This window comes from Delphinapterus leucas, chromosome X (assembly GCF_059928025.1).
Source record: "Delphinapterus leucas isolate spDelLeu-1000000601 "Yukka" chromosome X, BTC_Dleu_Yukka2, whole genome shotgun sequence".
NCBI lineage: Eukaryota > Metazoa > Chordata > Mammalia > Artiodactyla > Monodontidae > Delphinapterus > Delphinapterus leucas.
In genome coordinates, this window is record NC_143150.1 from 66547167 (window position 1) to 66569393 (window position 22227).

The window sequence follows — 22227 nt, forward strand, 5'->3', positions numbered from 1 at the left end:
CATCCTAGGAGTTCATTTGATAGGACCACTCTTCCTATGGGTCTGGTGACACCCTAAGTTCTCTTGGCAGGAGTACAAAGGACTTAACGCCAATTCTAAATACAAACATATATGAGAGGCTGAAAGTAGTAGGTATAACCAAGATATGGACACCAAATTTTAAACTCATAGATGCCCTAAAATAACTGTGATCAGTTATTCATAAACTGTAATTTCAGCCTATTATAAAGTTGACTCCTAGGTGACAGCCAAACTTTCCTTTCACACTATCTAATAGAGAAAAGCTATTCAAGAAGTTGTACAGTGTTTTGACTTTAATATTAACACAAAGGTTAAATAAATAAAAATGATCAAGCTTGGTTTCATTAACAAAAGAAACAAACAAACCTACAATGAGGTTTTCAAATGTACTTTATTTCTTCAATCACGCCATATTTTAATGGGTACATAATGCTTTTACTTGGCATCAATTATGAGTTGATTTTGAAACAATTCAGTATTAAACCAGCTGGGATGATCACTGTTCTCTCCATTCCTTTGGGGTGACTCTGCCAACAGGGGACAGGTTCCATTCTATTCCAATTTGTGTTGCTGTCTGTAAGAATTAAAATGCTGTCAGTTATATGTTTAAACCAGAGCCCACTCTCCCTTGGAGAGTACTTCCTAAAGTGGCAAAGGTATTCTGCACTATAGGTTAAAAACACACAGAAAGTCACCTGGGATACAGTGCCCTCCAGGTAGGCCAAACCTAATTGCTGTCCTAATTCTCTAGAGCAGTGCTGTTCAGTAGAACTTCCAGAGATGAAGGAAATGTTCTATATCTGCACTGTCTAATACAGTTAGCCACTAGCTACATACAGCTATTGAGCAACTAAGATGTAGCTAGTGTGACTCAGCAACTACATTTTAAATTTCATTTAATTAATTCAAATTTGTATATCACATTTCTATACTACATCCTCAAAAACACTGTTGCACTCAACCACGACTACCTAAATACTGCCAAAGAGGACTTTTATAATATCCCTTCTTCAAGTAGCACTTCACTTCCAAAAGTGCCCCCGATCACACATTTGTTCAACATCTGTTTACTCTTCCAATTAAGTACACACACTTATTTTAATAATATATCTGATTTCAGGAAGATCAAAATAAGAATGAAAAAGGCCTATTAATAAAGTCTTTGATTATTAAGGCAAGGGTTGTTTCATATCTTTTAAAATCAGTTTATATATTTATTATAACTTCAAGACTCCTATTTTTAACCAGCAAGTACAGTGACTGGTAAGTAGATTGGTAAATGAAGATGTAAAAAACTAAAATATTAAAAGCAAGTCACTTTATATGTCATCCATCAGAAATGCTGTACTCAGTTCTTCTATAGAAGAAAGGTTGATTAAGCAAAGAAAGGTGACCAAGATGGTGAAAACCCTGGAAATCATATAACAAAAAAATGATCAACAGAACTAAGAATGTTTAATATGAAAGAGAAGATCCAGGAGACATGATAGGAATCTTCTAATATCTAACAGCTGATACATGGAAATGTGATCAGAATTTCTGTATTGCAATGAAATGATGGGTAAAAATGAAGGAGGCAGATTTTAACTCAACATAAGATCTTTTCAACCAGCTACACAATATGGAAAAGACTGCCTTTTGATCCACTAAGCAACTTGTTATTGGAAATGTTAAGAACAGATGACGGATGAATGCTCAATGTTGAGGAAGAAATTCCTGCACTAGGTGGGTAATTACGTTAGAAAATCTCTAAAGCCCCTCCTAACTAGAAATGTATACTGTGTGAAAACATTTTGAATACATGAGATAAATGGGAATAAAAAACATCTAAAACAGGTTATCAATCAACAGTACTTACATATGCCCATACAGCAACACAGAAAGTGGCTCCACTTGCTAATACAGCATTACCATATTTGTCATGGAAATCAGGTGCCCGCTTCTGGTGGCTCTGCCTTGCCATTGTTTGCGGAATGCTTCGAACTTAAAGGGGGAAAGGAAAGAGAATACGGGAGCATATCTATCAATTATCAGGAAAAGAGAACATGTGTAATTGATATTGCCACTCACAAAAGCCAAGGTAGTTAACTCCACAGTATTATGCAGTATAATAAAATGTTAAAACATATTGCAGCTAAAAGCAAAGTAGCATACTTTGAAATGCTTCACAAATAAGATTGACAGATGGACAAATATGTGATATAACAAATACAGCAAAATGTTAGTTGTAGAATCTATGTGGTGGGTATGTGGGTATTCATTATACAATTCTTCCAACTTTTCGATATGTCTGGAACTTTCCACAATAAAATGTTGAGGGGAAAAACCAAGAAAAAGTGATGTCAGTAACATCCATGACAAATTGGTATTTGTATAACCTCTGAACTTAGCTCCTACTTCATTAATTTGAGTATTTATTACTTTGAATTTCACTAAAGTTTACTCAGCAGTGCTCAGCAACTTACAACATAAAGGGGTAAATAAACTCAAAATCATTAAAGCACGCTAAATGTTTATGACCTTAAAATTACCCCAAAAACTAGAGTAATCTTGACTTTTTAAAAAAGTGACTAATGAATATAGCACCATGCTAAAAGAAATGGGGTATATGGAAATGTGTAAGACACAGACCCTGTTCTTGGGTAACTTCCACTCTAGGGGAGGCTATTAGATACAAAGACACAAACCATTACAATAAAAGGAAGTACAATGTTACCTAAGCACTTTGAATAGCAGGTAGGATTTGGTTATGTAGCCAGGCTATTAGATACAAAGACACAACCACTATAATACAAGGAAGCAGAATGTTAGCTAAGCACTTTGAATAGCAGGTAGGATTTGGTTATATAGGCATGGGAAAGGCGAATCTGAAAAAAGCAGAGACAGAAAACCCAGTGTCCTAGAAAACAAATTACGTTTGAAGGACAAGGTAAATAAATTAGTAACAGGAGGTAAAACTAGAAAGGTTCATGGAGGACCACTTTTTTGGTAGAGGTAAAAGCTGTTGAGCAGAATGACAACATGAAAGCTTTGCTATTACTGCTATTTTAGTAGAAAGAGTTTCAAGCTGCCTCTGGAGGTACTTGGGGGGCTTGGGAAAGAGCCAAGACTGGAAAATGCATATTTCCAGCTGCTTTTTTCTTCCTCTCCAATCTAAGTAGCAGGTCCTTATTGTTTTAGAGCCTCAAAAGGTATGTAATGAAAAACGTATTAAAGAAACAGCAATGTTGCCCATTCACTAGTACTTATGAATATAATGGGTTATGTGATACAATGGGTTATTTGATATAATGTGATACAATGGGTTATTTCAGGATAGTTATTTGACCATTTAATGGTTTCTTCGCTTAAGTGCCTTAGTTATTTTTCACCTTTAGTCACACTTGGGATGAGCAAATTTACAAACATTTCCCAATATAATCTGCTCTAGAGCAGTTAAAAAGTGAGCATGTGAATTCCACATTGAAAATAACAACCTCCAAACCCCTTTCCTGAGGTACAAGGCCCTACCTGCTCAAAAAGCAAAGAAAATAAGATTACCAAGCAAGCAATTCTGAAACACCTCATGACCTCAACACTCAGGTCACCCAAGTGGATTTCTTTGGACCTCTTCTCTGTGACAAGAAATGGTTCACTTACCGCCTATTGGTAATCTCATATAATCCTCAACAACTCTACGAGGTAGGTATTATTTACTAAGCCCCTATTTTACAAAGGAGGAAAATGAAGTTGAGAGAGGTTAAATCATTTGCCCAAAGTGAAAGAGATAATAGACGTGGCTTTTGGAATATGAAAAACCGGTCAGACAACTATTTTTTGGTTATTGTCAAAGGTGCTTGAGCGTTTAGAACACAATCTAGTAATACTTCTAATGACTCCATAAACAGAAAATAAAAAGATGGCTAAAGAAGCTAAATGGTAGTTGTTTAAGGTCACTTTCATTGTAAAACTGCTCACGTTACTCAAGGTCACCTTCAGCGCAAATCAAGTATGGAAATAACTTTTATCTCTCCAATCTAGTGCATTCTTAGTACATAATGCTGGTCTCAAAATTTCCCTGTACCTGCCTAACTTTTAGGTAAGAAAAAAAGGACCACAATTATTTAGTTAATAATCCACAAATAACATAAAAGCTGCAGTGCTACCATTTAGGTTGTTTCCCTGCAATGAAACCAAGAATTGGGGAAGAGGCTCTTCCATTTGCGGGTAAACGTGTCCCCAAAGCTAAAGTTTACGGAATTACTTAAGGAACGAGAAGTGTTCACCAAGTGTCTCCCTTGAAATCGTAGGCTACCGAAAAATAAAAAAAAAAAAGCAGAGCTGGGTTATGACTCCAGTAACAAAAGAGAGCTGGGAACCCAAACAGAAACGCTGAGCGATTAGGCTAATGCTAAGAACATTTTCCCAATTACTTGGGGTGAGGTGGGAGACAGAGCATTTAGAATAATAAAGTCGAGATGCACATGGAAGGAAGGGGCACGAAAGACCACGAAGACAACGGAAAAAGGCAGTTGGAAAAGATGTGCTCACAATTTTTGCTCACCTCCGAGACGACTTAGTGCGTTTTTGGCCAAGGGAAACATCGTGAAGCTGAAGACAGAACGGCGGCAACTGCAGTTGCTAACTTCTTGCAATTTCACCTCTAGTACCCTTGCAAAGCGCCCTGAGAAACAAAATGGCTTCCTGCTGAGCTCGTTAAAGAGATTTGATGAATCTCGCGAGACCTGTAAAAAACCTATAGAATTTGTCCTCTTTACAGCACGGAAGGATAAACGCCTTGTGGGAAACGAAGTTTTACACTTTGTATATGACATACCAAGATATTTACGTAACAATGAGAGAATCCCTGGCCTCGAAGCCAGGTTTAGGGATCTATAGAGGAGAGCTGAGACATTGATCTCAGACTGAGACATCAAAGGCACCAGCTTCAAGATAGTGTTTTAGAAGACTGAGCTTGTATCTCGCTTCACACTAGCAGTACTTTCTGTTCCCTCCAAACTTCCTTCATTTCTTTAATTTTTTTCCTATTACTACCTACTAACTCGTTTAACTTTTAATTTTGAAATGATTTCAAGTTATGAGGAAACTTGCAAGAACAGTAAAAAGAATTATTAATATGTAGATAAATATGTGATAAAGCAAATTTAACAAATTGTTGATTGTAGAATCTTAGCGGTGTGTGTTCAGAGTACAATTCTTTCACTTTGTATATTTGGATATTTTCATAATAAAATATTGGGGGAGGGAGACTTCCTGTACACCCATTACCAAGGTACACCACTTGGTAATATTTTGCCACATGTTTTCTTTGTGTGTGTGATTAAATACATGTACATAAAAGATGTATATATAAATGCATCTCTTTTTTTCTGAACCATTTGAGAATAACTTGCATACGTCATGTGTTTTTACCTGTTAATACTTCAGGGTTCATTTCCTAAGAGTAAGCTATTCTCTTACATAACCACAGTACAGTTATTAAATTCAGAAATTTTAATATTGAGACAGTACAGCTCATATTCCAATTTCACCAATTACCCCAATATCTCTATCCAGAATTCAATCCAGTTCCCTGTATTGAATTTAATTATGTCTTTTTTTTTAAACATCTTTATTGGAGTATAATTGCTCCAGAATGGTGTGTTAGCTTCTGCTTTATAACAAAGTGAATCAGCTATACATATAAACACATCCTCATGTCTCCTCCCTCTTGCGTCTCCCTCCCACCCTCTCTATCCCACCCCTCTAGGTGCTCACAAACCACCGAGCTGATGATCTCCCTGTGCTATGCGGCTGCTTCCCACTAGCTATCGGTTTTACATTTGGTAGTGTATATATGTCCATGCCACTCTCTCACTTCGTCCAAGCTTACCCTTTCTCCTCCCCGTGTCCTCAAGTGCATTCTCTACGTCTGCGTCTTTATTCCTGTCCTGCCCCTAGGCTCTTCAGAACCTTTTTGTTTTTTTTAGATTCCATATATATGTGTTAGCATAAGGTATTTGTTTTTCTCTTTCAGACTTACTTCACTCTGTATGACAGACTCTAGGTCCAGCCACCTCATTACATATAAGTTATGTCTTTAGTCTCCTAGAAAATCAAACAGTTCCTCGGCCTTTCTTTGTCTTTCACGGCACTAATTTTTTTCTTACTAAGGTAAACTTTATACTCTCAAGCTTACATATGAAGGAAATGAGGTGCAGAATCAAGATTAGGCAATTGTAAGTGACAACTGGTAACGGACCTTCTGACTCCACAGGTCTGTGCTCTGTAATATATTTGAAGAGTACAGGCCAGTTATTTTGTAAAAGTTCCCTCAAATTTTGTGTGCTTGACGTTTTCTCCTAATTAGATTCAGTTAATGCACTTCTGACAGGAATACTACATGACAGATATGTCTTCTTAGGGCATCTTATCAGGAAGCCTATAATATTAGCTTGTCCCATTATTGATAATGCCAACTTTAATCATTTGATCAAAAGGGTGACCTCCAAGTTCCTATAGTATAAAGTTACTGTTTTTCTCTTTGTCATTAATAAGTAACGTGAGGAATACATTCAGACTATGTATATATCCTGTTCTTTATCAAACTTCCACCCACTAGTTTTTGTATCCATTGATGATTTTTGCCTAAAAGAATTATTAGTATGAAAGTTGCAAAATGGTGATTTTCTAACTCTATCATTCCTTCCATATTTAATACTGAGTGTTCTACTATAAAGAGGAGTTTGATCTTCTCCCCTATTTATTTGTTCACTATCAGTGTGGATCCATGGATTCCATAGGTTATAATCCATTGCTATCATGATTTATTTTAATGCTCAATAGTCTCAGATGTGGTCAGTAGGATTCCCTTCAAGCTGGCTTATATGTCTTTTTTTGACGTCACCATCATTTTTTTTGAGCACATCTTTATTTTCTGACACAAGGCTCATCTTGTACTTTCCCTGCCCCAGCACTGGAATCAACCATTTCCCTAAGGAGCCCCAATTTATTTCAGGGATGGCATTTAGCAACCTAGATTTGGCACTAGGTTTGCTCATTGATATTGGAGTGTCATTGCTTCTAGTCCTTCCTGTGAATAGAGCTAGGAATATATATCATGAATGATAAATTTATACAAATACTTCCAATTCCAGTCCAACCCCCAAAAGTTCTTTTTTACTTTCCCTCATTTCATATTTGTATCTCCCTTCTTACACAGTGAGAATCCTGGCTCTCAACATCAGTGTTTTTACATATTACATTATACACAATATATTTTCAGAATTGCTTTGCTCATATCACTATGAAAAACAAATCTACCTCGTAGAGTTTAAGATTTGCTTGTAGTTGTGTTTTTTTCTTTAGACTAATGGTATGTAATCAAGGTACTGTGTTCATAAATTTTTCAGATTAGTTATTTTTTTTTAGTGTGGTTTTTTTTCATTTGAAATAGAGTTGTGCTCCCTTTTTTCTGTTTGTATTCAATTTCAGTTTTTTAACCCATTCTTACTGATGTGATTTTTAAATGTTTAACTTATTTTTTAAATTGTGGTAAAATATACATAACATAAAATTTACTATTTTAACCATTTTAAAGTGTATAGTTCAGTGGTATTAAGTACATTCACATTGTTGTACAACTATCACCACCATCCATCTCCAGAACTTTTTTCATCTTGCAAAACCATATGATTTGCTTTTATATTTTATTTTTAAAATATTAACATTATTTCAAAAGTCAAAACTATACAAAACTGGTGTACTTAGAGAAGTGTCATTCCCTCTCATAACTTTTCTACTCCATTTTCTCCACCTTCTGTAGGTAACCAATTTCATTAGTTTCTGATTTAAGCTTTCTGTGTTTCCTTTTGCAAAATGGGCAAACATATATATTTTCTTATTTCCTCTTCTATTTTACACAAATGTAGCATAATATGTATGTACTTTTGCACTTGGTTTTTTCACTTTAACAACAGATCTTGAAAATCCATATCATTTACAGAGTTCTTCCTCATTCCTTTTCTTTACAGCTGTGAAATACTCCATGGTATTTATGTACCATAGTATATTCAATCATTCTCCTATATTTGAACATTTAGGTGGTTTTGAGAATATTTCAATTACAAATAATGCTGAAATGAACAAATTTGTGAGCATATATTTTCTTATTGTTGGAGTAGATTCCTAGAAGTGGGATTGCTGAATCAAAGGAGAAATGCATTAGATATTAAGTTATCCTCCATTTTTCATTCCCACCAGCAATGTATGAGGGTGCCTGTTTCCCCACAGACTCAGTGACATCACGTATTGAATTTTTGCCAAAATGATAGGTGAGATTTTTGTGTACTTAAAAAACTTACCTTAATTTTTTATTTGTTAAATTTACATGCAGTAAAATTCACTCTTTTTTAGTGTAGTCTTCTGAGTTTTGACAAATACAAACAGTGTGTAACCACCCCAATAATTAAGGAGAGAAAGGCTGTATCCTCACAAAAAATCTCCTTGTGTGGCCCCTTTGTAGTCAGTCCCTCTCCCCACCTCCAGCCCGATAGTCACTGATCTGTTCTCTACCTTTCTAGAATGTCATATAAATGGAATCATATGGCATGTCTCAGTGTCCTTTTTAAAAAGTTTTCTTACTACGAGTGTCTGTAAACGTTTTAATTTTTTACATATCTCTAGATCACATCTCTTCAGAAGCAACTATTTTCCCTTCCATACCCATCTCTTTGTCTCTCCAACTTAATGAAATTATTTTCCTCTCCGTGTGTTTCTCAGCAGGGCCTAAAAGAATGGTCATATGATATTCCACAGCATCAAAATAAATCCAAATTACATGCAATTGGTTTTGTTGGTGGTTTTCCTCTTGAGTATATTATTCTTCTCTGTTATCCCAGTTTTACAACCCACAATGGTAAACAGAACTGGGCCAAAAAAGTGGAAAGTTCTGCTATGTAGGATTTTTATTATTTTTTAGATAAGGGAACTGGATATTTAAGAAAACCGATTATGACACAAAAACTTTAAAAAGACAGAAGTGCTTTCTTACAACCTTAGTGCTGCGTCCATCCCTCAAACAAAAGAACGGCAAGTTAAAAAAAAATGTTGCTGTCTATAACAGAAATTTAAGTACTTGTTGGTGCCTACCTAATAAACCTAAAGGTTTGCCATGAATAAACACTTTAGAATATAACTTTTGATGTCTGTTGTGTTCAGCACATGTGGCACAGTTCCTGGGACACACAAGGTATTCAACAAGCTCTTGTTCATTCACTTTTGAAAATATCCCTCAGTAACACTGTTTTTGCTTTCCTGCTTTTACCTATTTTTTGGCTGTGTTGGGTCTTCCTTGCTGTGTGCGGGCTTTCGCTAGTTGCGGTGAGCCTGGGCTACTCTTCGCTGCGGTGCGCGGGCTTCTCATTGTCCTGGCTTCTCTTGTTGCAGGGCACGGGCTCAAAGTGCGCAGGCTTCAGTATTTGTGGCTTGCGGGCTCAAGAGCTCAGGCTCAGTAGTTGTGGCACACGGGCTTAGTTGCTCCACGGCATGTGGGATCTTCCCTGGCCAGGGCTCGAACCCGTGTTCTCTTCAGTGGCAGGCGGATTCTTAACCACGGCCACCAGGGAAGCCCCAGCTTTCTTTTTATTTTTTTATTTGAAATACTTTGGAGGCCAAATAAGGGACTTGGATAGCTCCTATCAATCACGTGGCTAGGTCCAATTTTTCTAGAATATTACACGAAAGAGGTGTTCAAAGAGTTCTAAAGAGTCTCCGGGAAAAAGTTTCTGTCGTAACAACCCTAAACCAGCTTGGACGCTGAAAAGCCGCAATGCTTCACAACTGCGCACGCGTATTTGAAGAACCACTAAGCCCGCCATCTTTACGTTTAATGAAAGGGGCGGTCTCTCATCCTTAGCGGACCAATGTAAAACCTCCAGATTGTCATTTTTCTATTGGCTAACAGAGACCAATTAGAAGTGAAACGTCTTTTAGCGGGCGTCTGGCTGTACAGCGCCCTGACGTAATGTGAGGGGACTACGGGCAGGGTTGAGCTGGACCAATGAGGAGGCGCGAGGGGGCTGGTTTGTCTGTTCTCACGCCCAACCCTCAGACCCAGCCCCAGGAAAGTTTCCCTTCTAGGAAGGAGAGAAGCGAACATGGCAGCGCGTTGGTGGATTTGGTGCGTCTCTGCGACCGTAGCGGTGGCACTGCTGCTCGTTTACGGGGTTCCCTCAGCCTCTGCCCAGAGAAAGAAGGAGGTGAGGACGCTGTTTCCAGCAACACGGGCTTCTCCCAACGAGTGGGGCTTGAGAGGGTCTGTTTTGTCCTTCCCGATCCCTTTTCCCCGCCGATTCTGTACCTTTGGCGGCTCCAATTCCGCCGTTTTTGGAATTGTGGGGTTCGCGAGAGAAGAAACTGTAATACCTTGTCTTCTGGGACTGTAGAGCCTGAGAGTGGGGTGGGGTAGGTGACAAGCTGGCTTCTATAGGCCTGTGGATGTACATAGCTACGAGTTTTGACACTTCTTTGAGTATGGGCCCCATCAGGTGGTGGCGGGAAGTTCGACTTTAGGTCCAAGGGGTAGAATATCTGAGTCTTTCTTCTGTCAGTAGATGTAACTCCCTTTTAGACGTGTGAGAACTATATATTTTGTAGCATTTTCACTTCAGGAATGAGAGGAGTAAACAGAAGAGCGGAGCTGTGCCAAATTTATTTCATTGTCCAAATAATTGATTCAAAGCAAGTTACCGGAGTGAAGCTCTTAAACAATTTTCAATGATTTACCAAATATCAAGCGCGCCAGGCGCTGTTGTGAGAAGCTTAGTGTATATAAGTGAACAAAACTAAGATTCCTCCTCGTGGAATTTACTGACTTTGGTAAGTGGAGGAGATACAGTATTCTTTACTCACCATTAAGCAATCCAAGCTGAGGAATTTTAACATTGTTGTTTTGAAACATGTGTAGAGCCGTATGCTCTTAGAGCTTTACCGATTACTAGCGATTCTTTGTGCTCTCTAATTTTATAAATGAGGAAACCCAAGTCCTAAACTTACACAGTTAACTGTTGCAGAACAAGGACTGAAATCCTAGGTCAGTCAGTCTTATGCTATTTCCTGTACATTCTGTGCCTCCTTCTAGTACACGATACCTGTACAGGCACTTTTAAAATGCCATTTAAACATCTCCGATGCTTGTCAACTTGAGCTGAATTTAAGAGAACCTACCTTCTCTGTTTTTGAATATGTGTACTATTCCATAAGAAAAAAATAAGCTAGCATATTAAAACGAGTTAATTAATAGATTGGCAAAAAGTAAAATTAAAAATATACAATTTTCAAAGTAATGGTGAAATGAGCAGGCTCATACACTGGAACTAGAAATCTATGTGCTTTTTTAGGAGGGTTCCAAGCCATTTTTACATGGAAAACAAGATGTAAAGCAATACATAGTTTTATATTCTAGAGGCCTTTTATGTTAATATATATATATATATATATGAGCGTATATATATAGAGAGAGAAACCTTTGTAAGGATATACAACAGTGGATATCTCTGGGTAGTTGGGATTGTTCGTTAGGGGAACACTGTAACTTTTTACCTTATACGTTGGTATTGTCTAAATTTCGACAACCATCATTTTTTAATAAAACAGTGAAAAATGTTAAAAACTAGTATTTCTACCAGTTAAATTATTTATTCATTTAACCTCTCACTAAACTAGAAGCAGAAGAGCCTAGCAGGGGATAGATTACTTTCAAAAGGAATTAGCAATGAATTATGTACTTGATTTTTTATTTTTTAAACATCTTTATTGTAGTATAATTGCTTTACAATGGTGTGTTAGTTTCTGCTTTATACCAAAGTGAATCAGTTATACATATGTCCCCATATCTCTTCCCTCTTGCATCTCCCTCCCTCCCACCCTCCCTATCCCACCCCTCTAGGTGGTCACAAAGCACCGAGCTGATCTCCCTGTGCTATGTGTCTGTTTCCCACTAGCTATCTGTTTTACGTTTGGTAGTGTATATATGTCCATGCCACTCTCTCACTTTGTCCCAGCTTACCCTTCCCCCTCCCCGTGTCCTCAAGTCCATTCTCTAGGAGGTCTGTGTCTTTGTTCCCATCTTGCCCCTAGGTTCTTCATGACCTTTTTGGTTTTTTTAGATTCCATATATATGTGTTAGCATACGGTATTTGTTTTTCTCTTTCTGACTTACTTCACTCTGTATGACAGACTCTAGGTCCATCCACCTCACTACAAATAACTCAATTTCGTTTCTTTTTTATGGCTGAGTAATATTCCATTGTATATATGTGCCACATCTTCTTTATCCATTCATCTGTTTATGGACACTTAGATTGCTTCCATGTCCTGGCTATTGTAAATAGTGCTGCAGTGAACATTGTGGTACATGACTCTTTTTGAATTATGGTTTTCTCAGGGTATATGCCCAGTAGTGGGATTGCTGGGTCATATAGTAGTTCTATTTTTAGTTTTTTAAGGAACCTTCATACTGTTCTTCATAGTGGCTGTATCAATTTACATTCCCACCAACAGTGCAAGAGGGTTCCCTTTTCTCCACACCCTCTCTAGCAATTATTGTTTGTAAATTTTTTGATGATGGCCATTCTGACCAGTGTGAGATGATATCTCATTGTAGTTTTGATTTGTATTTCTCTAATGATTAATAATGTTTTATGTACTTTAAAATTGTTAACACGGTGGATTTTATGTTACATGAATTTTATCTCAATAAAAAAATGTTTTTAAGGCATCAGATTCTAACTCCCTTCCCATCATGCCACTGTTCAAGACCCTTATCGCTCTTGCAAATCTCTTGCCATAACTGCCTAACTGGTCATCCTTGAACTCATCCTTCATAGTGTTGCCAGAGATGCTAAGGTAAAAAACTGACAACCGAAAGGTTAAAATAACCTATTTTGCAAAGTATAAAAGGACTCCTGTAGTCTGTCCCTGGTCTGCTTTTTCCAGGCTCATCTCAATTCAAGCTCCGCCCTCTACTGGCCGCATGGCTTGCGGGATCTTAGTTCTCCCACCAGGGATTGAACCCTTGCCCCGGCAGTGAGAGTGCCGAGTCCTAACCACTGGACTGCCAGGGAATTCCTGCCTTGATCTTTCTATACTCTCTTGCAAGTATCTATACTTGCTGGAGTATCTCCCTTCTTCTCCCTCACCCCACTCCCTCATTCACCTGAGGGTTCCTACTCTTCAACTCTTAGCTCAAACATTACCTTCCTTCTCAACTAAGCTTTTCCTGGTTCCCCTAGGTGAATTGAGATGAATTCAGCACATTGTATTGTCATTGTTTATGTACCAGTCTTTCCCATTAGACTGTGAGCATCTTGAATACAGACACTTTTGTTTAACTGAGGTATAGTTGATTTACAATATTATATGAGTTTCAAGTGTACAACATGGCTATTCACCATTTTTAAAGATTATGCTCCATTTATAGTTATTATAAAATATTGGTTATGAATACAGACACTTCTAAATTAATTTTTTTTCACACCTAGCAGTATCTGTCAATAAACATCTAATTAATTAATTAACTGTGTACATATAAAGTCAGCAATCTGTTCTTTCACTTGAGGGTTTGTTTAGGTTTCACAATCTAAAATTGGATTTTCTCATCAGTAAACAAGGAATAAACATAGGCTGGTAAAGTTGGTTTCGTTTTTATACCTTTCCCCTGTAACTGAGCATGTTTTGGACTTTTTAATAATGAGATTACTGTGATACTACTTAGAGACAGTTTAAAAATATAGACGTTCTGTTGCAAAATGCTTACAATTTTTGAAAACATTATTTTTAAAAAATCCCAGGTCTATCCACCATAGTAGATTTGGCTTTAAATGGTAGGATAATGTATGATCTTATAATCTAAGTATTATGTTTAAAAAGACACCTCTCCTGTATAACTGAGTCACTTTGCTGTACAGCAGTAATTAGCACAACTTTGTAAATCAACTACACTTCAATTTAAAAAAAATAGAGGGCTTCCCTGGAGGCGCAGTGGTTAAGAATCTGCCTGCCAATGCAGGGGACACAGGTTTGAGCTCTGGTCCGGGAAGATCCCACATGCCGCGGAGCAGCTAAGCCTGTGGACCACAACTACTGAGCCTGAGCTCTAGAGTCTGAGAGCCACAACTACTGAGCCTGTGTGCCTAGAGCCCGTGCTCTGCAACAAGAGAAACCACCGAAATGAGAAGCCCAAGCACCGCAACGGAGAGTAGCCCCTGCTTGCCACAACTAGAGAAAGCCTGCGTGCAGCAATGAAGACCCAATGCAGCCAAAAATAAATAAATTTATTTAAAAAAATAGAGAAGAACAACAAAAAAAGACACCTCTCCTAAATGAATATAATTAAAAATCACTCAAGTTCTTCATAGTTGTCTGTTGTTAAGTGAAATGCTACCCTACTTATCGGATTACTTACACTCGTAACAGTGTTTTCACTGGAACATTGACTTATTCTCTAATATTTATTCAATGCCTTCTACATGTCATGCACTATGGTTTACATGCATTATCTCTAATCCTCACAGTAACCCTGCAGTGTATTAGCCCTTTTTGAAAGGTGAGGAAACTGACACTGAGCAAGAGAGACGTTGGGGGTTTGCCTAAAGAAGCACAGCTGTAGAGGCTGAGCTGGGATTCTACCCCTTGTCTGACTCCAAATCATATGCTCTCTGCTAGGCCACAAAGGCTTATTTTGCAGTGACTTATTTTATTTTTATGGTGAATTATTTCCCCCTCTGGTAGAAAGAAAGTTGCTTATTCTTGCAACTGGTGTCATTTTAGGGAGGCAGCATGATAAAAATGAAAAGGCATGGTCTTTGACAAAATTATCCATATTTCAAGACTTCCCTGGTGGTCCAGTGGGTAAGACTCTGAGCTCCCAATGGAGGGGGCCTGAGTTCGATCCCTGGTCGGGGAACTAGATCCCGCATGCATGCCGCAACTAAGAGTCCACATGCCACAACTAAAGATCCCACATGATGCAAGGAAGATCCTGCATGCTGCAACTAAGACACGGTACAGCGAAAATAAATATTTTAAAAAAATAATAATTGACAATTCTTCACTTGTAAAAAATTATCCATATTTCTTGATCTACTTCTGGGAATCTGTAATAGAAAAATAATATGGAATATGGAAAAGAGTGTCTTTTTTTTCTTTTCTTTGGCCACACTGTGTGGCTTGTGGGATATTAGTTCCCTGACCAGGGATCGAACCTGGGCCCTGTGAGTGAAAGCCCTGAGTCCAAACCACCAGACTGCCAGGGAATTCCCTGGAAAAGAATGAATGCACAAAGCATACTGAAACATTAAAAAATGGTCTTAATAATGCTAGGGTGGCAGATAGTTTTCCTCCCGTTTGCTCAGTTTTCAAAAAATTGTGTAAAATTTTAAAGATCATGTATGTTAATGCAACCCAAGTGATCTTTAGCAAGTTACTCTGAGTCTCATTTTCCTTATCAGTAGAATGGGAAAATGCCTATCTTCTTTTGTATTGTGAGAATTAAAGGAGATGAGGGCTGTAAAGTGCCTAATGCAGTACCTGGTATGTAGAAGACATTAGATGAATATTATTGATAGAAAATAAAATAAGATTGTGTTCCTCTGCAGTATAAAATATTTTTCAATTGATCTTCTTATATTGTTTTTATGAAGATTATTCAGAAAATAAAATTATCTGCATATTTTGACAAGGCAGGCAATTATTGGAAAAAACTTCTGTATTCTTTGACATTGCTTTGAGAAGTGATGCATGAAAGTATCACATGCGCAAAACCCCAGCAATTACTTAGAAAATACCTTATTACCAAGAACAAAAGGCTCAGTAGCATTGCAAAACAAACAAATTGAGACATCCTCCAAAAATAAACATCAAGGAGAGGGGACAGTGGTATATTTTAGCCCTGTGCAAGAAGTATGTGAACTGAGAATGGAGCAGATAGCATTTAAGGATTACAGATACTCTCTTCTCTGTTCACTGTCTTTCTCCTTCAGTCATTATCTGCCAATTATGTTTCCAGGTCTGTTCAGTCTCACTTGTAATTTAAGGATGGAGTTGAAAATTTATTCCTTAACCAGGAATTTTTTAAACTAACATTTGTAGGCTAGTGGATTATTAAGAAAGCTAAAAATATCAAGAATTTTTATGAATAAACCCTGATGGTCTAGAACACAGATATAATGAAATAAGTTTTGGGGGAAAGGGAGGTGCATTTTAGAGGAATTCAGACTGTTGATGCTTAGCTTTATTACTTCTGAAATTCAAAAGTAATCTTAATGGCAGCATCAGAATTTAGATTTAAATTATAGTGGATTCCTATATACCAGGGGTCCCCAATCCCCGGGCCACAGACTGGTACCGGTCCGTGGCCTGTTAGGAACCGGGACTCACAGCAGGGGCTGAGCGGCGGGCCGCCGGGCGGGCGAGCGAAATACAGCCGCTCCTGATTGCTCGCATTACCGCCAGAGCTCCACCTCCTGTCAGATCAGCGGGGGCATTAGATTCTCATAGGAGTGCGAATCCTACTGTCAACCGCGCATGCAAGGGAGCTAGGTTGCGCACACCTTATGAGAATCTAATGCCTGATGATCTGAGGTGGAGGTGAGGCGTTGATGCTCTGCAAATACAGATTATCATTAGCAGAGAGCTTTGACTGTACGGAGACCATAATAAATCAATTGCTTGCAAACTCATCAAAACCCTATCAGTGAGTGGCAAGGGAAAACAAGCTCAGGGCTCCCACTGATTCTGCATTATGGTGAGCTGTATAATTATTTCATTATATATTACAATGTAATAATAATAGAAATAAAGTGCACAATAAATGTAATGCACTTGAATCATCCCGAAACCATCCCCCGCCACCCCGTCCATGGAAAAACTGTTCCACGAAACCAGTCCCCGGTGCCGAAAAGGTTGGGGACCACTGACTGCTATATGCTATCTTTGCTGAGTGATATTTAGTGATAATAGGAAAATTTGTAGTTGTTAAGGCTTAATCTATTATGCTAGAGCTAATTGGGATACATATTATGCAAGCAAGTAGAATAAAGTTAAATTAGTGCAGTGTTGTGTTACTGCACTTTCTTTGTCCTCTTAATCCCTTGTAGTCCTAAAATTTTCATCGTACTTGATTATTACTAACAGAATTAGAGATATTAATTGACTTCTGTTAGTGGGATTATTTTGTGGCCATAATAATTTAAATGCTTCAAGAGAAGAGAAAGACTTTAAGCTTACTTAACTTTGTTGGTAAGTATTATATTTTAATTGTGAATATTATTAGTCTTCTTTTTGTTTTATTTAAATAGTTGAAAGTAGAGTAATGTACTCCAAGAAGGGGAGATACCAATTGATGGTGAAAGTCTTTGCTTATAAATTTAATGTTTTTTCATAGTAAACTTTTATTTTGTTTTAAATAAATATATCCAGTGCAAATTTTAAAACTGGATGGGTATATTTTCTCAAATGTTTTTTTAAAACCGTAGTGGAAAAAGTATTTGCAGTAGGAGTTGTTTCCAAATCAATTACTTTTTTGAGTTGAGCTCACTTGATAAACCTCCTACCTTTATGTACTATAGTCCCTGGAAAATACCTTTCCTACTAACAACTTTAAAGTATTAAATAGTAAATAGAAGGACCTGAAGGTCACAGATGATATATTAATCCTTTACTTTTGAAGGTTATGACTTTGGAAGATAAAGGAATATTTAGAGAGCGAATAGTGGGACTTAGTGTAGAGCCTATAGAGAAACAAAATTTTTATTTCTAAGGCATAGCTTTCAGTACCCAAACAATGGGCTCTTGACAACGGATAAGAGGCATCCTAAGGAAGAAGGTTCTTCAGTACTAGCGATTTACTCAGATCAAGAAAACTTTTAACTCAAATGTGAAAAAAGAGAAATTCCTTTATAAAATCATATAACAGAAGAGACAAAAGAGGACTAGTGAAAGAAGTGTCTAGGAATTATTAAGGTGTTTTATATATATATATATATTTAACATCTTTATTGGAGTATAATTGCTTTACAATGGTGTGTTAGTTTCGGCTTTATAACAAAGTGAATCAGTTATACATATACATATGTTCCCATATCTCTTCCCCCTTGCATTTCCCTCCCTCCCACCCTCCCTATCCCACCCCTCTAGGTGGTCACAAAGCACCGAGCTGATCTCCCTGTGCTATGCGGCTGCTTCCCACTAGCTATCTATTTTAAGTTTCATAGTGTATATATGTCCATGCCACTCTCTCGCTTTGTCCCAGCTTACCCTTCCCCCTCCCCATATCTTCAAGTCCATTCTCTAGTAGGTCTGTGTCTTTATTCCCGTCTTGTCCCTAGGTTCTTCATGACCTTTTTTTTTTCCTTAGATTTCATATATATGTGTTAGCATACGGTATTTGTTTTTCTCTTTCTGACTTACTTTGTATGACAGACTCTAGGTCCATCCACCTCAGTACAAATAACTCAATTTTATTTCTTTTTATGGCTGAGTAATATTCCATTGTATATATGTGCCACATCTTCTTTATCCATTCATCTGTTGATGGACACTTAGGTTGCTTCCATGTCCTGGCTATTGTAAATAGTGCTGCAATGAACATTGTGGTACATGACTCTTCTTGAATTATGGTTTTCTCAGGGTATATGCCCAGTAGTGAGATTGCTGGGTCATATGGTAGTTCTATTTTTAGTTTTTTAAGGAACCTCTGTACTGTTCTCCATAGTGGCTGTATCAATTTACATTCCCACCAACAGTGCAAGAGGGTTCCCTTTTCTCCACACCCTCTCCAGCATTTATTGTTTCTAGATTCTTTGATGATGGCCATTCTGACGGGTGTGAGATGATATCTCATTGTAGTTTTGATTTGCATTTCTCTAATGATTAATGATGTTGAGCATTCTTTCATGTGTTTGTTGGCAATCTGTATATCTTCTTTGGAGAAATGTCTATTTAGGTCTTCTACCCATTTTTGGATTCGGTTGTTTGTTTTTTTGATATTGAGCTGCATGAGCTGCTTGTAAATTCTGGAGATTAATCCTTTGTCAGTTGCTTCATTTGCAAATATTTTCTCCCATTCTGAGGGTTGTCTTTTGGTCTTCTTTATGGTTTCCTTTGCTGTGCAAAAGCTTTTAAGTTTTATTAAGTCCCATTTGTTTACTTTTGTTTTTATTTCCATTTCTCTAGGAGGTGGGTCAAAAAGGATCTTGCTGTGATTTATGTCATAGAGTGTTCTGCCTATGTTTTCCTCTAATAGTTTGATAGTGTCTGGCCTTACATTTAGGTCTTTAATCCATTTTGAGTGTATTTTTGTGTATGGTGTTAGGGAGTGTTCTAATTTCACACTTTTCCATGTAGCTGTCCAGTTTTCCCAGCACCACTTATTGAAGAGGCTGTCTTTTCTCCACTGTATATTCTTGCCTCCTTTATCAAAGATAAGGTGACCATATGTGTGTGGGTTTATCTCTGGGCTTTCTATCCTGTTCCATTGATCTATATTTCTGTTTTTGTGCCAGTGCCATACTGTCTTGATTACTGTAGCTTTGTAGTATAGTCTGAAGTCAGGGAGCCTGATTCCTCCAGCTCCGTTTTTCTTTCTCAAGATTGCTTTGACTATTTGGGGTCTTTTGCGTTTCCATAAAATTGTGAATTTTTTTGTTCTAGTTCTGTGAAAAATGCCAGTGGTAGTCTGATAGGGATTGCATTGAATCTGTAGATTGCTTTGGGTATTAGAGTCATTTTCACAATGTTGATTCTTCCAATCCAAGAACATGGTATATCTCTCCATCTATTTGTGTCATCTTTAATTTCTTTCATCAGTGTCTTATAATTTTCCGCTTACAGGTCTTTTGTCTCCTTAGGTAGGTTTATTCCTAGATAAGGTGTTATATTTGAGTTATCTAGAATATATCACATTCTTCAACCATTTCAGGAAGATCAGGTGGTGGTTTATTTTTAGGAATGGTGTATTTTTTCCTGTTGTGTATAATTTGAATTGCTTAATGTTTATTTAATTTCCCTGTGTAATTGCATAGAAATTATATAAGACGTAGTCCTTACCCTTAAGAATTAAAATGTAGAGCAGTAGTACTCAAACTTCAGTGTATAAAGAATCACTTGGGGAACTCCCCTGGTGGCGCAGTGGTTAAGAATCCACCTACCAATGCAGAGGACATGGGTTTGATCCCTGATCCGGGAAGATCCCACGTGCCGTGGAGCAACTAAGCCTGTGTGCCACAACTACTGAGCCTGCGCTCTAGAGCCTGCGAACCACAACTACTGAGCCTGCGCACCACGACTACTGAAGTCCATGCACCTAGAACCTGTGCTCCGCAGCAAGAGAAGCCACCGCAATGAGAAGCCCATGCACGTGGCCCCCGCTCACCACAACTAGGGAAAGCCTGCCCACAGCAACAAAGACCCAATGCAGCCAAAAATAAATAAATAAAATAAATAAAATTTTAAAAAAGGAATCACTTGGGGTACATGTTAAAATTCCGTATTCCTGGAATCCACCAGAAGCTAAAGAGCCCCCCAGGAAGGGAAAGGGAAATCACAGCCTTGATTAAAGATTTAAAGGCATCAGAGGTGGTAAGTGATGCAATATCTCACAACAACAGCCCTCAATGGCCAGTGAAAAAAGACTAACAGGAACTGAAGCCTTATAGCAGATTATTACCAACTGATTTCAATTGTTGCTCCCATAGCCCAGGATGTTCCAGACATTGCGACTGCAACTGAATCTATTACACAGACTGATGACAAGTGGTATGCAGTCTTAGACATCACTAACACCTTCTGTGCCATCTTACTGATATTTGAGGATCAAGGTCAGTTCATTTTCAGGTAGCAAGGTCTCTTATATATGTTTATAGTATTCTCTAGGGTACCTAAGGTCCTGTGCCATTTGCTACCAGTTGGTGAGTCAGGATTTAGCATAAGTTCCTCTACCCTTCCATGTTTAAAGCTTTCACTATATGGATGATGCCTTGTTGGCAAGTAAAAGCCTCAGTCTCAATGACCTTGGTGGTGGTGCTCTCATACTACAGAGGTAGCCAGGAGCAGTAGCTGATAAACCCGACAAAGTCCAAGGGCCTGCTCACCAAGCAAAGTTCCTTAGGTCTAAGGGAGTGGATTTATAATACTCAATTCCTGTTGTGGTCATGGAAAAACGGCTGTCACTTTGGCCCACCAAACCAAACAGGAAACCCAGCACCTTATTGGACAGTTTTGGGTATTGGAGACAGTATGTGGCTCACTCAGGCATGCTGCTTGGTCTTTTTTATCAGCTAACCCTGCTAATCAGCATCCTTTGAGTAAGGCTTATGTAGATCTACTGAATCAAATTTACTGGAGGATGAAACCTAGAAGTCTGCACTTTTAACAGGCTCCTTTATACTAGCCACACTTTGAGAAACATGGACCTAGTAAGTGTATTATCCATTATGCTAAGGGCTTGCTCTGGGAAGTTTTGATTTACTTTATCACCAAGTCTTTCTTTTACATTGTGTTCCAATCGGTAATTAATAAAAATAGTTTTGAATACATAATAAGATTATAAAAGCTTAAATCGGACTGTGAAAATCCTTTTCAGTTTAGAACAGTGGTTCTCTCTAAGAGGGAGTGGGGAATTTTACTTCCCAAGGGTTATCTGGCAATGTCTGGAGACATTTTTGGTTATTGGCAGCTGGTGATGCTACTGGCATCTAATAGGTAGAGGTCAGGGATGCTGCTCAACATGCAATGTGCAGGACAGCTCCCTACAAAAGAATTATCTGGCCCAAGATGTCAGTTACCCTGCTGCTGAGGAACCTTGGTTTAGAATTATCTGTTTGAATCCTAGCTCTGTGTCTTACTATGGCACTTTGGCCAAGTTGCTTAACCTCTCTGATCCTATTTACTCAACATTTAAATGAACTAAAAATAGAGTATTTAACCTCATAGTGTTGTTCTGAGGATTGAATTAAATACTCATTCTATAAGGAGAGAAGTTGCTGCCTGACACATACGTACTAAGCATTCCAAATAGTAACTGCTATTTTCTCCATAAAATCAAGATGAGCTTACTTTAATATATATTAAAATGTTAAAAGATTAGGTCATTGTGAATAAGGATTATAGCTTCTAATTATCATGTCCCAAGCTATGTTCATGTACTTTTATTGTAGAAGTTGAAAACTA

The 22227-nt window shown here is 37.9% G+C and overlaps 2 protein-coding genes across 2 annotated transcripts in view; one reads left to right on the plus strand and one right to left on the minus strand.

The window, feature by feature from the left end:
- Window positions 1-393: 393 nt before the first annotated feature.
- Window positions 394-4704, minus strand: COX7B (cytochrome c oxidase subunit 7B). Its single transcript, XM_022580847.2, has 3 exons — window positions 4565-4704; window positions 1880-2004; window positions 394-595 (listed from the first exon to the last, which is right to left on the minus strand). The coding sequence occupies exons 1-3, from the start codon at window positions 4602-4604 to the stop codon at window positions 518-520; spliced, it is 243 nt and encodes an 80-aa protein (XP_022436555.1). The 5' UTR covers window positions 4605-4704; the 3' UTR covers window positions 394-517.
- A 5413-nt stretch (window positions 4705-10117) lies between these two features.
- Window positions 10118-22227, plus strand: part of MAGT1 (magnesium transporter 1) — a 47705-nt gene continuing 35595 nt past the window's right edge. Inside the window, exon 1 of the mRNA XM_022580848.2 lies at window positions 10118-10259. Coding sequence (XP_022436556.2) covers window positions 10158-10259 — 102 coding nt within the window. The 5' untranslated portion in view covers window positions 10118-10157. The remainder of the gene's footprint in view (window positions 10260-22227) is intronic.